At 39.6% G+C, this 14,862-nt stretch overlaps 1 protein-coding gene across 16 annotated transcripts in view; it reads left to right on the forward strand.

Moving 5' to 3' along the window:
* Positions 1 to 14,862, forward strand: part of Dys (Dystrophin) — a 1,073,030-nt gene that overhangs the window by 978,573 nt on the left and 79,595 nt on the right. For 14 of the 16 annotated variants that reach the window (XM_083123868.1, XM_083123876.1, XM_083123873.1 and 11 more), the window contains 2 exons: positions 1,020 to 1,073; positions 7,428 to 7,572. In XM_083123868.1, the coding sequence (XP_082979994.1) occupies positions 1,020 to 1,073; positions 7,428 to 7,572 (199 nt within the window). The remainder of the gene's footprint in view (positions 1 to 1,019; positions 1,074 to 7,427; positions 7,573 to 14,862) is intronic. The other 2 variants (XM_083123870.1, XM_083123879.1) reach the window with 1 other exon arrangement.

The following is a 14,862-nucleotide window of genomic DNA, read 5'->3' on the forward strand; positions in this document are numbered from 1 at the left end:
TGAAAAGGGGTGAATTAAATATGATCTTGTTTGATTGATTGAGTCAGATTATTTTACATCGTTTTGGTTAATCGCGATCATGGGGGATGAATGATGGGTGAAGGGACAGTCGCAAACATACGCGGACGACACAACGCAATTTCTACAGAGGATTTTCCTGGCTGAATGTTCAGCGCCAGAGCCTTGTAGCCTGCAATAGGCAGTCCAGAGTGTGCTACGTGGAAGAGAAGTTGACATTTGGGTGGATTCTGAAAGATTCACTCTCGCACCTAAAATACAATTATAATCGTGTGTGTAGTATGTACTTTTCTATCATTGTGCGGTGAGGGGGCCAGGTAAACTGAGTGGAGAAGCAGAGAGGTGCGGGAATGTTTTCTAGATACATGTAAGCATGTATCTAGGCTTGTTTTGCTAGTGGAGGCGGACTGGTCAAACGGGTGTTGACGTTGACTAGGTTTAATACGCAATGCTGCGTTCTTCCAACAAAGCCTTTCAAAGAAATGAGCCCATAACTCCCAAGCATACAAGAGCTCTTAGTTGACTCATCTAAAAAATCCACCTGAAAACTTGATGGAAATCATATCACAAAATCATTATTTATTCTGCAGTACAACATATATAATTTTCCAACTAGAGAAAGGTTGTTTTTAAGGGATGTATGAATAAACCGTGCGCTAACATTACTATGAATTGAGTTTTTTTAAAACTTTACGAGAGGGAGTGGATAAATCGCTGGTTAATTAGTCCTTGCCGTCACCACCTCCTCATGGTGCTGGCGTAACTACATGTAGGTACACTCACGGACAATTCTGGGTTGTAACGCTTTCATTGAAAGTCAATGGAATCGAAACAACCCAGAACTGGCAGTGAGTGTAGAAGAAAGGCGATACTTTTATCACTCGGATTCCAAGTTCTGGCCAGTGAAACCTTTCCGCTGCCGCTCTTTAACCTCATGACCGACTTCAGATTGTGTGATTGTGTTCCAGACCTAAGTCTTCGAATCTTCTTTTGTATTTCAGGAGAGGAATGCAGATATGTACCATTCAGAGAAGTATGCTTGTGTCAGGAGAAATGTAAGCTGCTTTCAAAGTGTTGTGAATTTTATCCCCTTCCCCCTCAACCCCATTCAAAAACATAACCTTCTGATTTTACCTTACGGTCGAAGACTAGCATCGCCTTAACTACCTGAATGGGACGGCGAAATCGACTAATAACTAATCTGTTGCCAGAGTTTAACATGTCATAATAATCACAGCATGAGAATCGTCTCAGATTTTCATAGCATGGATTGCCGAGTGCGTTTTTCAAAAACCTACTTACGCAACGATCGGCTAGTGACAGCCTTACCAACTTGGGAGATATATGCTAACAGCACCAAATCTGACCTGCCTAACCTATCCACGTAGGCATATAGAAGCAGGAATAAGCATGCAAATAGGTTAGGCACGTTAGTTTTGTTTATTTAAGTTATTATATGCATTCGTGAATAGGTTAGGCAGATCAGGTTTGGTGCTGTTTCCATGTATTTGTAAGTTGCTAAGACTGTTGCTAGCTGCTCATAGTTACGCATTCTTAGTTTTCCTTCCTTTACCTTGTATATGTTAATATGTCTACATGAAATTACCTCCATTGAGAAACAAAAATACAATTTTCATATGTTCAGCATGATTTTCTAACATCTAGTTTGCTTGTTCAAAATCTGCAATCGTGAAATTTAGAAAATATATACGTATCTCTATAATTCAAAGAAAAATGAACATACGTGATCCTTGCATTTTGAGGAACATATATTGTGTAAAGTCTCGGTTATATTTACGTGCAATATGATGTAGTTGTTGAGAGTAACGATAGGAACAATATATGCAGCCCATAAAGTAACCATCATTAGTAAAAGTGGTCATAACTTACTTAAACCATATGTAAATTATGACTACATTTACTATACTATATCATACTATCATGTAAATACTCACCTCTTGAACTAATGTAAAATATGTCACAATAAATGTTAATACCGCCTCCAATGCATTTACTTGGGGTTAGGAAAATTTCAAGTGTAAAGCATTGTTCAGATATACTGCCTGATTCAGATACACCAGTCTCGTAATGCAAGGAAAGTGGACGAAATCGAGGGATAATTGACTTTTACAACGATTTAAAAGAGAAACAATTAAGACAAGTGAATGCAATTTAAGCTAACTGCAGCCATCTGTTACACATATGATGAACTATTACTTTGTACTTCAACGACTAATTCGAAAATATCTGTTGGTATGTTGACTGAAAAGTGAATTATGGTCATTTTCTTGTGTAGCATGTAATTAAATGTGTCTGTGACTCCTTCGACTTGTTTCGAAATTTTCTCTCCATGCGAAGAGCCACTGTAATTCTCAAAATTCTAGAAAATTACGTATGTTAAAATTCGTTCTAGAGCATTCAGGTGAATGTTCGTGGGTTTTGCTTTCGCTGTTGTCTAGATATCTACAATAGTTTCATGGCACTGCAAGCCTGTTTTCTATCAGTGAAAGCGAATCACAAAGATTCATTTGGAATCTCTAGAGGAACGTTTTTTTTTAATGTCCAACGTCACCTTAATAAGTCAAGAAGTAGTGTATGTAATGTCATTATGTGGAAATTGGCGTAGTGAACGTTCATCGTTCGAAATTTTGTCAAATTATGTAGAAATACTGACCAATGCATTGAGGATGTTTTCAAAAGACACATGCATTTCAGATCTTGAAACTAATAATTTCATTATTAATGCTGAGATTTCAGTTTGGAAGCAACCAACAATCACAACTGGTGCAACCAACTAATGTGATGCAATTACTTGTTCAATGCAACATAATACTGTTTCAATACTAATCACTGTGATTCCCTGCAGGGAACTGATCGTTGTTTACATTGTGTTCTGATACTACTTCAATACGAATCATGGTGATTCCCTACAAAGAACTCATCGTTGCTTACCAACCATGTATTCTGGTACTCCAATACGAATCACGGTGATTTCCTACAAGGAACTGAGCGTTGCTTACCGTGTATTCTGGTACTTCTTCAATGCGAATCACGATGCTTCCCTGCAATGTGATCGTTGCTTACAGCGTATTCTGAGCAAGTCTTAGTGTCCCATTGAGAAGTAATAGCTGAACGAGGAAGATTGCTAGTGGGAGCGTTTCAATTGCTTCAAATGATCTCGCTCGCGCAGAGAATTGGTCCAGGCTTGTTCTGTGATAATTTTCTCCTCTCGGGATTCGCTCCACGAAGAACTTGAGGGAAAAGAGAAGATAACGGAAGCTGAGAGCGAGAGAGTGATGAAAGTCTTCTGCGAACTTCAAACAACCTGCTTCGTCGAGGGTTCGATTTACATGTAATAACGTTTGTTAGCGGGTCCCGCCGTTAGGTAGGGGATCCTGGAGAGAATCAAGGAATAAACGTGATGCGGCGGCACCAATGGGGAAGTGGATGCGCGGAGGGGGGGGGAGAGATTAATTTTTACAGAAATAATGGAAACTGTTCTTAGAAGAGGAGAAGCATCATGCTAACTCGAAGTCGAGAGTTTGACTGGACTGAATTTTGGTTCGGAATTACGCATTTATTCGACGCAGTAAACGCGATACGTTAAACGAAACAAAAGTATCAGTTAAATCAGCAAGTACTTAGCACGGTGATGATCGATTGACGATCTTTTTGTCAAGTTTTGTAGTTCTTTCATCGCAATTAGGATAAAGGGTGAGAAACGCAACGTAATTTTTTTTACAACATGTATATTTTTTGCTAGAACTAAGACAAACTGAACATGTAAGTGGCTAATTTATGATCATATCCAAAATAACACCAGAATGTAATCTCCCTGTGTTCTTAGGGTGTGAAACCTTACGCTTTTATTAGAGTATTCATTTCAGCAACTTAGTCGATTAACTTTACAAATGGCATTGCCTTGTAATTAGGAGGAAGAGAAACACCTAAAAAAGGAAAGTAATCTTTTACAGCACTTATTCACTAAGAAAGTTGTGAAACTTAATCCTTAACATTTTGAGGTTAATTTTCACAGAAGTTCAAAAGTTAATGCGGATATTAGGGATGAACTTGACAAAGGTCGAGTGTTCTTTTATCGTTGGATGATATACACTGGGGACTGTAGGAACTCATGCAACGTGTGACAGGGGTCTACCTCGCTAATACTCTGAAATTTGCTTTGGAATAGAACAGTACACGTGCAACGAGACGGATGTGAATACTTTTAAACTAATGATTCTCGCAACTTGTATTTTGCAAGTTATCCCCTAATATCCGCAATGCCTCATATGTGCAACTATTTTTGAAATGATTAGATATTGACAGCAAAATTAATTTCCTCGTAAATATTTGAAGGAAGAAAGGGATTAGGGAATTTTCGGATAAGCTGTTGTCCACCTGACCCCACCTTGACTTCCCCACTGTTTTTAATTCATTCCTGCTTCATAATAAAAAAATCGTAGAAATCGCATAAAATCACAGTGAAAACTTCAATTAGTTACTAGCAATCAGTCCAACGTGTGATCAAAAAATCACGGTTCCTTCCAATCAGCGAACCATCGTGCGATTCAATATTCTCTCAGAAAAGGCGCAGGAGAGCGTTGAATTAAACTGACAGAACAGCATCCGGCATCTTGATCTAAACAGCCTGACCTTTAGTCTGCCCAGGAAGTAACGTTCCAAGCACAGAGCAGGAGGGAAAAAGGAAATATTCCGTTCGAAAAGAAAGACGAAGAATTCGTTTTCCTGCTCCCATGAATTCCACTTGCTGTCGCCTTACGGACGTGGATTTTCCGCAAGAAGAGGTTCTCTGCCTGCGGCAACCAAATAGCTGATTGATTGATGAGAAGGCTTCGACAAGTTAAACGTGCGGCTAAGTCCCTCAGCTGTTGACGGCTTCCTTTTAAGCACGTAGGCGACTGGGAAAGCCCTTTCGACCTCCAAGGGAACTTATTGATTAGGACCTGGTGTATTAAAGTTTGCGCTAGGCTGTGCGTTGTCTGGACCGCCTCACCCTGAAGATTTTAGGCAAGAAAATCTCTCTCGTGGGTGGACACACGCACAGAGTATATTCAGCGAGAGAATCACTATGAGAGTGATTTCTTCAGGGAGTGAGGGGAAAAGTATATTTAGTGGGTGAATTGATACAGTGTGTTTATTCAGTGAGAGAGAGAGGAGCGTGGATTTATTCAGCCAGTGAGAGAGAAGAGCATGGATGTATGCAACCAGAGGGAGAGGAACGTGGGTTCATGCAGCCAGTGAGAGAGGGGAGCGTGGTTTTATTCAGCCAGTGAGACAGAGAGAGAAGCGTGGGTTGTTTCAGCCAGTGTGAGAGAGGGGGAGCGTCGATTTATTGCATCAGTGTGAGAGATATAGAGTTTATTCAGCTCCTGTGGGAGGAAAAATAGAGTTTATTCAACTCCTGTGGGAGAGATAGAGAATTTATTCAGCTCCTGTGGGAGGGAGATAGTTCATTCAGGTCGTGTGTGAGGGAGGTAGAGTTTATTCAGGTTTGTGTGTGAGATAGGTAGAGTTTATTCAGCTTCCGTATGAGGGAGATAGAGAGTTTATTCAGCTAATGTGTGAGAAAGTCAGGGGTTTATTCAGCTCGTGTGTTTGAAAGACCGGGGTTTATTCAGCTCGGGTGAGCCGAGAGACAGGGGTTTATTCAGCTCGTGTGTGCCGAGAGACAGAGGTTTATTCAGCTCGTGCGTGCCGAGAGACAGGGGTTTATTCAGCTCGTCCGTGCAGAGAGACCGGGCGGGTGGAATAGAGTCTTAAGGATTTGAGAACAATGCCATCCTTACAACTAATCTAATTTCTTAGAAAATTTAAACCTGGCGCAAATTACTCTGTGCAATAACTATCTATCATAAAATAATATAATATGCAAGATAAATTATACTGGGCATCGAATCTCCTTTCATATAGAAAGGGAGCCTGTACCATGAATCGAATCTAAGATCAGTGATTAATCTGTAACCGTTATGCCATCGGTGAACAGCCATATAACCTGTATGCACTTTAGTGCATTTCTGGTAGTGTAACAGCCAAGATAAAAAAATAATGGCAAAGAAAATAACTCTGAAACTTGGAGGAACTAAGAAAATACACCCATAACAATAAAGCATCGACTCAAAAATCACATCCGTTCATGGCAACTCATTTAAAGCCCTACAGTACCCTATCCCCGCAAGCTGCGCTTGTCCGAATAGCGCGGGCAGCGAGCAGGGGGGAGAAAATGTAAATTTTTTCATCAATTACGTAAAACATGATCCTGTGGCCTGTGCATTGTTCCATTCGTGAACCAATTTGGCCGCCGTACATGTGGCCTGCATTTGTAGGGTGCTTGCTGTGCCCGCATTGAAATCCCTTATGATCTCTCTCCGTGGGATAAGCCTCATTACGGTTGATATATGCGATGCTACTGTCGGGGGCTTCGAAGCGGATCTTATCTCGCCGCCGGTTTCCCTGGGTCGGCACCGGGGAAAGGGTTTATCGAGAATAGCCGAATCATTTGCCGAGGGTTTTATTTAGATTTACAATTAAATTATGGTTATCTTCTTGTCTGTTTAAAGGGTGATGTTGATTGTGTGACCGTCCGAAAAAGGAAAAGAACAACAGAACAGCGCAGAAAGAACATTTATTCCTCAACATTCATGCCAATACCATCTTACATTTCCCTTCGTTAACACTAACGCTGTCGCCTTGTAATCAAGGGGTTCTGGGTTCGATTCCCCGGTGGAGCAACATTGCAGCGGTTCGGATCTCGCTCTAAACTGTACGTTCTGTCACATTTAACGTATCTGACTATAAAGTTTGAGTTTTTGTTTTTGTGTCCAGTTTATGAACAGATAGGCTAATCGGGACTAGACCTACCGTTTAAAGTGGAATCCGAACGTGCCTCCGCCGAGTATCGAACCCCGGACTCCTGGATTACAAGGATACGAGGTTACCACTATGCCATCAGGAGACATATCTGAGCATGAAGTAAACTTGAATCTAGCCAATCACGTTGAGTGAAAGACTCGGCGGGTCTGGTGCGGGGGACATCCAGCTTCCAACACCCCCCCCCCCAAACTAAATACTAATAACTCTATATCTGGCCCTCGTAACCTAAGCACATATTCATTATTAGACCTAAGCGGAATTGTAGGTTAGGAGAATAGAGCTCTTAGCGTTTAGTTTTGGGGTTTGTTGGAAGCTGGGACCAAGACTCGCACCGTTAGAAATTACCCTAACATTTACAATATTCTACCGTTAAATTTTGCCTTTCTGCCTGTTCATTTACAAAATCGTTTTTTATTTAATACTATTTTATGTATAAAGGCAGGCGATTATTATAAATTAGTTTAATGTGCTTTGTTACCTGACACTGGCACTGGATTTACTTCTATTTTCTTTCTTAGGAACAGGCTGGAAAGCAATGCAGAACACTGGAACGCCCTCTTGCTATCCTTACGGGAACTCATCGAGTGGGTCATCAGGAAAGACACGGAACTTACGGGGCTGGGACCCATTGGTGGAGATGTGGCGACTCTGCAGAAGCAGCAGGTGAGTAATTGTACCGTTGTTTGTCATAATACATGTGTTTCTGTTGCGTACCACATCAGTATCAAGCTCAACTTATTCCCACACAAAATAACAATAATATTCTCCAGGACACCGGGACAAATAATATCATTCCGAAATTGTCCTGGAAAATCCGGGATGTAGAGCTCGCCTAGGTCCATTCTATCAACTAGGCCATCCAACATTTTGACACACTGTTCCAATGAATGAGGGATAGCCATTTCAAATTTTTGGAATAAGTTGTTGCAATTTTGCAATGTGTTGACTGTGTTCTGAGAAACGTGCGTTCAATTCTACTTCAAAATGGTTAAAAAATGAACGATAATGGTTTACTTTCTGCTCTCAGCTGGTGTATTCCTCCAATATGCCGGCTGTGTTCTTGGTCTCTTCTTTGTACTTTCTCTGCTTTGGAATAAATTTCATTAATGTTCTCAGAAATCTTCGTTTTTTGTTATTTTTTTATTTAAATATATCTATTATAATACTGACATGTTCACAGTACAGGTACAGTACAGGTTATACACAGGTTATACACTCAAGAAACTGAAGAGCTTACTGAAATATTTCTCTTATACTAATAAATTTTAAATTCTATAAAGTTTCTACAATTAGTGAATGCTATTCCACAAGCCACGCTACTTAGTATTGATACTTTTCTGTCCATCTTGTGTCAGACAACTTGAGAATGTTACGGTGCTTCCCTGGTTTACTTGCACTGCGTTTTTAAAAACCAAATTCCTTTAAGAAGACTCGAGGGGAAAAAATATGACTGATTCGACAGTTTCAATACAGTTTCTTATCGCAGAAATTCCGAAACTACAGGAAATTACAGACATTTGGTCTGCAGTCCCATCTGGTGTGTGGAATTACGTAATTTCCTTCCCATCGGTATCCCGCCCTATGTGTCTTCAATTTAGGAAGAAAAAAGTAAGTCCGAAAAAAAATATGAACAAGCGGATAGAACAGGAAATCTGGTAATTTTACTGAACCAAAATGTGGGGTTGGACCCATTGAAGCCCCCCCCCACCCCTCAAATACGCCCATGGGTATTGTCTATTACAGAAATCAGTGGGAAGCTGACTTCTGAACAGCTACATTATCACGAACGTTATTAGGATCTGAGGAATTATTACAATTTGTAAATTAAGGGTTTCAATTTTTATAAATTAGTGCTTTACGTTTTTGTCAGTCTGTCGCCGACAACCTGTTTGTATGTCATTTTTGCTTAATGCATAATGCACGAAAACGACATATCAACCAAATAATATTATTTCGATTTTTAATAATTCGATAAAAAAAGTGCATTCTTAAGATTTATTTAAGTGCTTGGTAAAAGGTAACACAACTTTCGGCAAAATCTTAAAAAACGAAGTTTCCCGACCTTGAAGTAAACGAGCAAGAAACAACTCTGGAAAGGACACATCTTCGCAGCCAAGTTTGAATGATCCGAATATTCTATTAAAGATAACTCAGATTCAGGTTGATGACGTCATAAAAGCGACGTAACGACCGTGGGTGAATGTTGTGTGCACAAATAAGGGCCGCGCGGAAATAAAATAGCATTTCACTCTGAGTTTTACGGTCATTGCTTCACCCCCTCTCCTACCCTTTCTCCGTACACAAAAATAACGCCACGGAATTTTAACATTTATTAGCTCTGCTTGAGGCTTTGTTAACTTCCCTAGTCTTATGACAACATTCATCATCGTGTGAAGCAGAAGGCTTCTTCATCTTGGTTTAAAATGTATGCGCTTATTGTCAAAGCAAGATGGTGCTCTCTCATAATTTGCTCTGATGGAAATATATTTTTTGCTGTGTTCTCTTTGCCAAAGTTTCCCGTTTTACATTATTTAATGTAGAAACAGTGCATTTAAGCACTATTTTCTTTAGCAGATTCATCGAATATTTATGATCGGTTTCAATTTTCTTGTGATTTCTCCGTTCTTTTTTAGGGCAAGGGAGACGAGAGGGATTGTCAGTCACTTCACTGGTGAACTTATTTAAATGACTTTGATAGGTTTATAAGAAGAAGACAAGTTGCACGTTGTCAGGGTATATTCTGTTTTTGTTGATTTGGTAATATGTCGTTAATGTGAATGAATGCCCTTGCCCAGGGGGGCGCGAGGGGTGGTTGCGCGCCCCTTACTTTTCTTCCACACCCCCTTCAGCGCCCCCTATCCAAAACCTATATTCTAGCGAAAACATTACCTCTTACAGTATCATATTATGCCATGTCGTGTCATATCGAGGGCCGAATGTTTGGTACTGAAGTAAGACAACATTATTTACAACATTTTCCTGTGCTGTTGGTAGTCTATAAATATCAACGCCCCTTGTATTTCTTCTTGTGTTGGAAGTAGTCTGTTTGTGTTTTTCAATGAATGTATGTAGCTCAGTGTCAGTTGTTATTGCACTGTTGATACACTGTTTTGTTGTCCGCCTACTTGTTCTTCCTCTTCTTTTCAAGTCGCATTGGGAAATAAATAATTTAGTTGCTTTCGAATTATCATCAGGTCGTTTTCGGGTAATTATTTAATGCGAACGAGTTGTATCGTGACGGTCGTTTCCTTGATAATTTGCTCTAGTAAATGTACCATTTCCGACTTTTTCAACGACTGGTACGAAGATGCCAAAAATTCACGAAAAATGTTGTTGGGAAGAGTAAGGCCCAATGGATTTTAACTAAGAAGTTGCTGTGCACTTAGCATTTTGTCCTTGCACCACAGCACAGCATCTAGCCAGACGGAAGGGAGGCTCTGTATTACGTACGTATGTATAACGAACGCAACGGAACACTTTCAGAAAAATGAAGCAGCCCAAAAAAAGTGAATTGATAATTACATGAAAGTGACTACATAATTTCGTATTTATTGTGTTATTTTCTTTTTCAAATTGCAGAACTTTAGGTTGGCTTTCTTTTACCCGACGCACACAAACTGAACACTCAAAAGTTGTTGTCGCGTATACAACGCATTTGACATTGATTAATAACTAAATATTGTATCTCAATTGGATGTGCCTTGTAATCAGTGGAGGTACATAGTGGTTCGGATCCCACTTTAAACTGTAGGTCCAGTACCAGTGGCTTGTAATCAAGGGATCGTGGGTTCGATAACCGGTGGAAGCACATGTTCGGACCCCACTTCAAACTGTAGGTCCAGTACCTCAATTGCCGGGTTGGATAACCCGTGGAGGCACATAGTGGTACGGATCCCACTTTAAAATGTAGGTCCTGTCCCGATTAGCAGATGTGCATAAAGTAGACTTAAACAATGGATGTCAATCTAAAAGAGTACATTTCAGTTACGGTCATTTATGTTAATTGTTATAAGAGCGTTACAGGAACATGGTAACTTCAAACTGAAGGATTTATTTTAGATAGATTGAGCAACACTATTAGGGGAAAAATATACTTTCAACCCTGTCCGTGGAAAAATGCCTTGCCTTGTTTGCCTTTCCATGGTAAAAATCCTCCAGTTGTCCACATGTCATTGGACTCCCTTGAACAAGCTGTTCTTTTGAAATTACCCAACGTCGTTGTTGTTGTGCTAAAATCAGGCAAAAATGATACAAGTCGCTAGTATTCTTCAGTATCATTAGCATATTATCATAGATGCCTACTAAAATTTTATTAAGATTTGATTTAGGGACTAAAACATGCATGCATATTTCATGTTTTATTTATTTTCAACGTCGCACCCCCTAAATTTCATTCCGCACCCAGTCAACATCCCAAGATAATTAATCCTGGCGCCGCCGCTGCCCTTGCCCCTAAAGACTTGTACACTAGGAAGATTGTGCAATCCCCAATCTGTCAGTGTGGTGCATCTGAAGGAACACCTGTTCATATTATACGCGTATTTGAATGCAGTCTCAACAAAACTACGCGTGATTGTTTCTTACGAGAACTACAAGAAGCAGGATATAATGGGGCCTACGCCTTGTCAACACTTTTGAGGAATCCGACTAAGAAAATAATCTATACTTACCACTATATCAGAAAAGAAAATATTGTATTACCTATAAAATTATGAAATATAAAACAGTAACTGGTGCATAGCTGAAAAGCTAAAACCAAATATATATTTATACAAAAAAAATAATGAATGGTGAATGCACGGATTGTGTAAAAATGTTGTTTGCGGTTAATTAAACCAGATAGGCCTACATAACTAACGAACTCATTGTGCACTTCGCTCTACATGGATATCTATTTTCCAGCGCTCATCAGTTATGTCCTTTATCTTTCTTCAGTTAATTATATCAGATTTTCTCTCACAGGCCTTAGAGCAGTGGTTCCCAATGTGTGCGCCGCGGCGCCGTGAAATGTTCCAATATTTTCACTGAAATGATATAATTGTTCCAAATATGGGCTTAGTTAGTACTTTTTTCCATGTAAAATGTTTCTGAATTTGAATTAGGTAACTTAAGGCAAGCAACCTAACCACACTCACTGAGCGTTGCAAGTGTTACATAGGCCTACATGCTGACTTGGGCGCCGCAGAGAAATCTTGAAACACTAAGGGCGCCGTGAAACGAAAAAGTTTGGGATCTACTGCCGTAGAGAATCATTTCGACAGCTGGGCGAATTAAGCCTTTGTCAAGTATAATTTCACCTTTTCTTTCTCAATTCGCTCAAGACGAATCGAAATCCACAAACTAACAATTACATTTTTGGCGAGTATGATTCTCAGATTTCTTCCGTCGTTAACTTTTCTGAACTAATCGTCCTTTGACTAAATATACAAGAGTCATGTCCTTTATATGTGTGCAATAGCGCAGGAACTTCTATTGTTTTAGCGGGTGCAATATATTTAGGAGCTCTCGATTCTCAAAATATATTTGGCGACTAAAAATTTAAAGTAATCCTATAATTTTCATTTTTTGTTAAAATAAAGAAACTGATAAGCTCTAGGCTTTATTCTATCTTTTAGCACTCATTTTAAACATTTTTTTCTCGCTTGTACAGTTTTCAAAGACCAAATGAGGTATCGAACCACGGTGGTTTTGATTATTTTTGGATATTGAGATCATGTATACAAAATCATTTACGTTTAACTCCTAAAAAAAAACATTCTTTAAACGGCAGGATCTTGCTCTATCTAATTATTTGAAGGGGAATACAAGAATACAAGAGGCACAATTCGGATCAACGGATTTAGGAGGGTACTGTTCCCCTTCCAAAAAAATTAAGGGGTACAATGTATCTGTACAATCCGTTGCTATTCTACTGTGTGAATGCGTGCTTGCGAATGGCTATCCATCGAATATGTATTCTTAACAAAATAATTGTTTGAGGGCAATTCTCAGTTCTTTGACAACCAATTTACCTCTAGTCTGTGATTCTCATTCTCAGATATTTCTTTTTTGCTAATATCAGGTTACAGCAGAAACGGTACCAAACTTTCAGGAGAAGGGGAGAGGGTAGTTTTCGTGTATAGGCACGACAGCACCACCATATAGTTTGTTAATTGGACTAAATTCAGATACCTGGCGATAATCGCATATTTTGTTACAGCTTCTATCCTTCGCAAATTAAAGAAACTTTTGAAAGTTACTGTAATGTTTTAGCCACAAGAAAAGGTATGGACGCCACTGAAAAAGCGTAATCGTGCTATTTGAATGATAGTCCTCATATATACTTTTAATTTGTAGCAATTAAAATATCTCCACGTTTACAAGCCCCACAGAAAAATCATAACTCAAAATTTGCTTCCAGGATTTCTTCTGCGAGGGAGGGCTGCTGGTCAGAAACTCTGGTTAACGCTGGGCTCTCTCTTTGTTCCTGCCCCTTTACAAAGATCATCTGTGCATAAAATGGACGATCTTAGGTCTTGCATGTGCAGGGGTTCCAGTCGTTCCAAGTAGGGGCCTACATACCCCCTATCCCTTCTGACGCCATTCCGCCCTAAAAGCTGTTTTCCATTAACGCTGTAAAAGGCCAAGTTGCGAAACACTTCCTCTCTACGGAGCTTAGCCCGAAACTTTTTGACAGGCAAAGAGATTGCAATAATGTGCGATGGTGGATGGGTTTGGTAGGGTCTTCTGGCTACATTATGATTTTACCCTGAGTTCTAATAAGTCCATTGAAGGGCCTTTTAAATATTTCCTTCTTCCAGGCACAACATTCCCAGAAAGAATCACAAGACATTGTAGATAAGAAACATTTCACACTGCTAGTAATAAACACAGATGTGCAATTGACAGTATAATTCAGTTTTCAAAAATTTAACTTAGTTGAACACTTGTTCAATAGAGGGTGCTCAACACGATGCCAAAAAATAGCCAGAAAATGCTTCTTGATTATTATTTTTAGATGTGTATTTAGGTTGAGATGTTAAGACATTCTCGATGATGGCCAGGCTGTACATTACGTTCCACGTGGAAGTAATATAAATACAGATGTGCAACTGATTACTATCAGTTAAAGTCAGAATTAGTTGAGCACTCGTTCAACAGATGGTGCTCAACACATTCCTCAAAAGGCTAGAAAATGCTTATTAATTATTTCGTGTCCAATGTTTATGGTGCAATATTCTGTACCAATTATAAGATATTGTAGTTGAACAGCGGGTCACTGATGACGTTAGAGCGCCGTGTAGAACATCGTTCCTTAAATTTTAGTCGGTTTAGCGGAGGGTTAAGAGATGACGGAATATGAAATTATTATTTTCTACTGCCGTCCAGTATGTGGCAATTACTTTGCAATATGCCGCACTGGAAATACGGTATAAGTTATTAAAAAGCTGCTGCTTAATTAATACCAGCAACAAAAGTGCAGAGTTACGGTTGCCATGAAATTTGAGCCGGGTAACTCAAGATGGTGCCAGGAATTGAATTCAATAAAATTCAATAACGAGTGGTTAGAAATTAGATCAATCAGTTTTAAAAAATCAACATACGTACAGCAAGTGAGTGGCCTGTTGTGTGTGTGATCAACGTATTAGTAATTTGAACTGTCTTTATTATTCGTGTCTATTCGTGGGACTCTTCAAGATGAATCACAAATAATGTTCAGTTTCCTCAAGGTAAAAGTTATCTTCATGTAGAAAGAGATTAGTTCAATGAATGATGAGTTGGTGTTTTAAGTCCACTTTATGCACAGTATGGCTAATCGGGACTGGACCTACAGTTTAAAGTGGCATCCGAACCACTATGTGCCTCCACCGGGTATCGAACCCGGGACCCCTTGATTACAAGGCGACGACGCTGCTTCTGCGCCACCGGGGAGGCCAGAAAGAGATTAGTACTTTGGGTAATGTCTACCTACAT

The sequence above is a fragment of the Lepisma saccharinum genome, chromosome 6, assembly GCF_977018435.1.
Source record: "Lepisma saccharinum chromosome 6, izLepSacc3.1, whole genome shotgun sequence".
NCBI lineage: Eukaryota > Metazoa > Arthropoda > Insecta > Zygentoma > Lepismatidae > Lepisma > Lepisma saccharinum.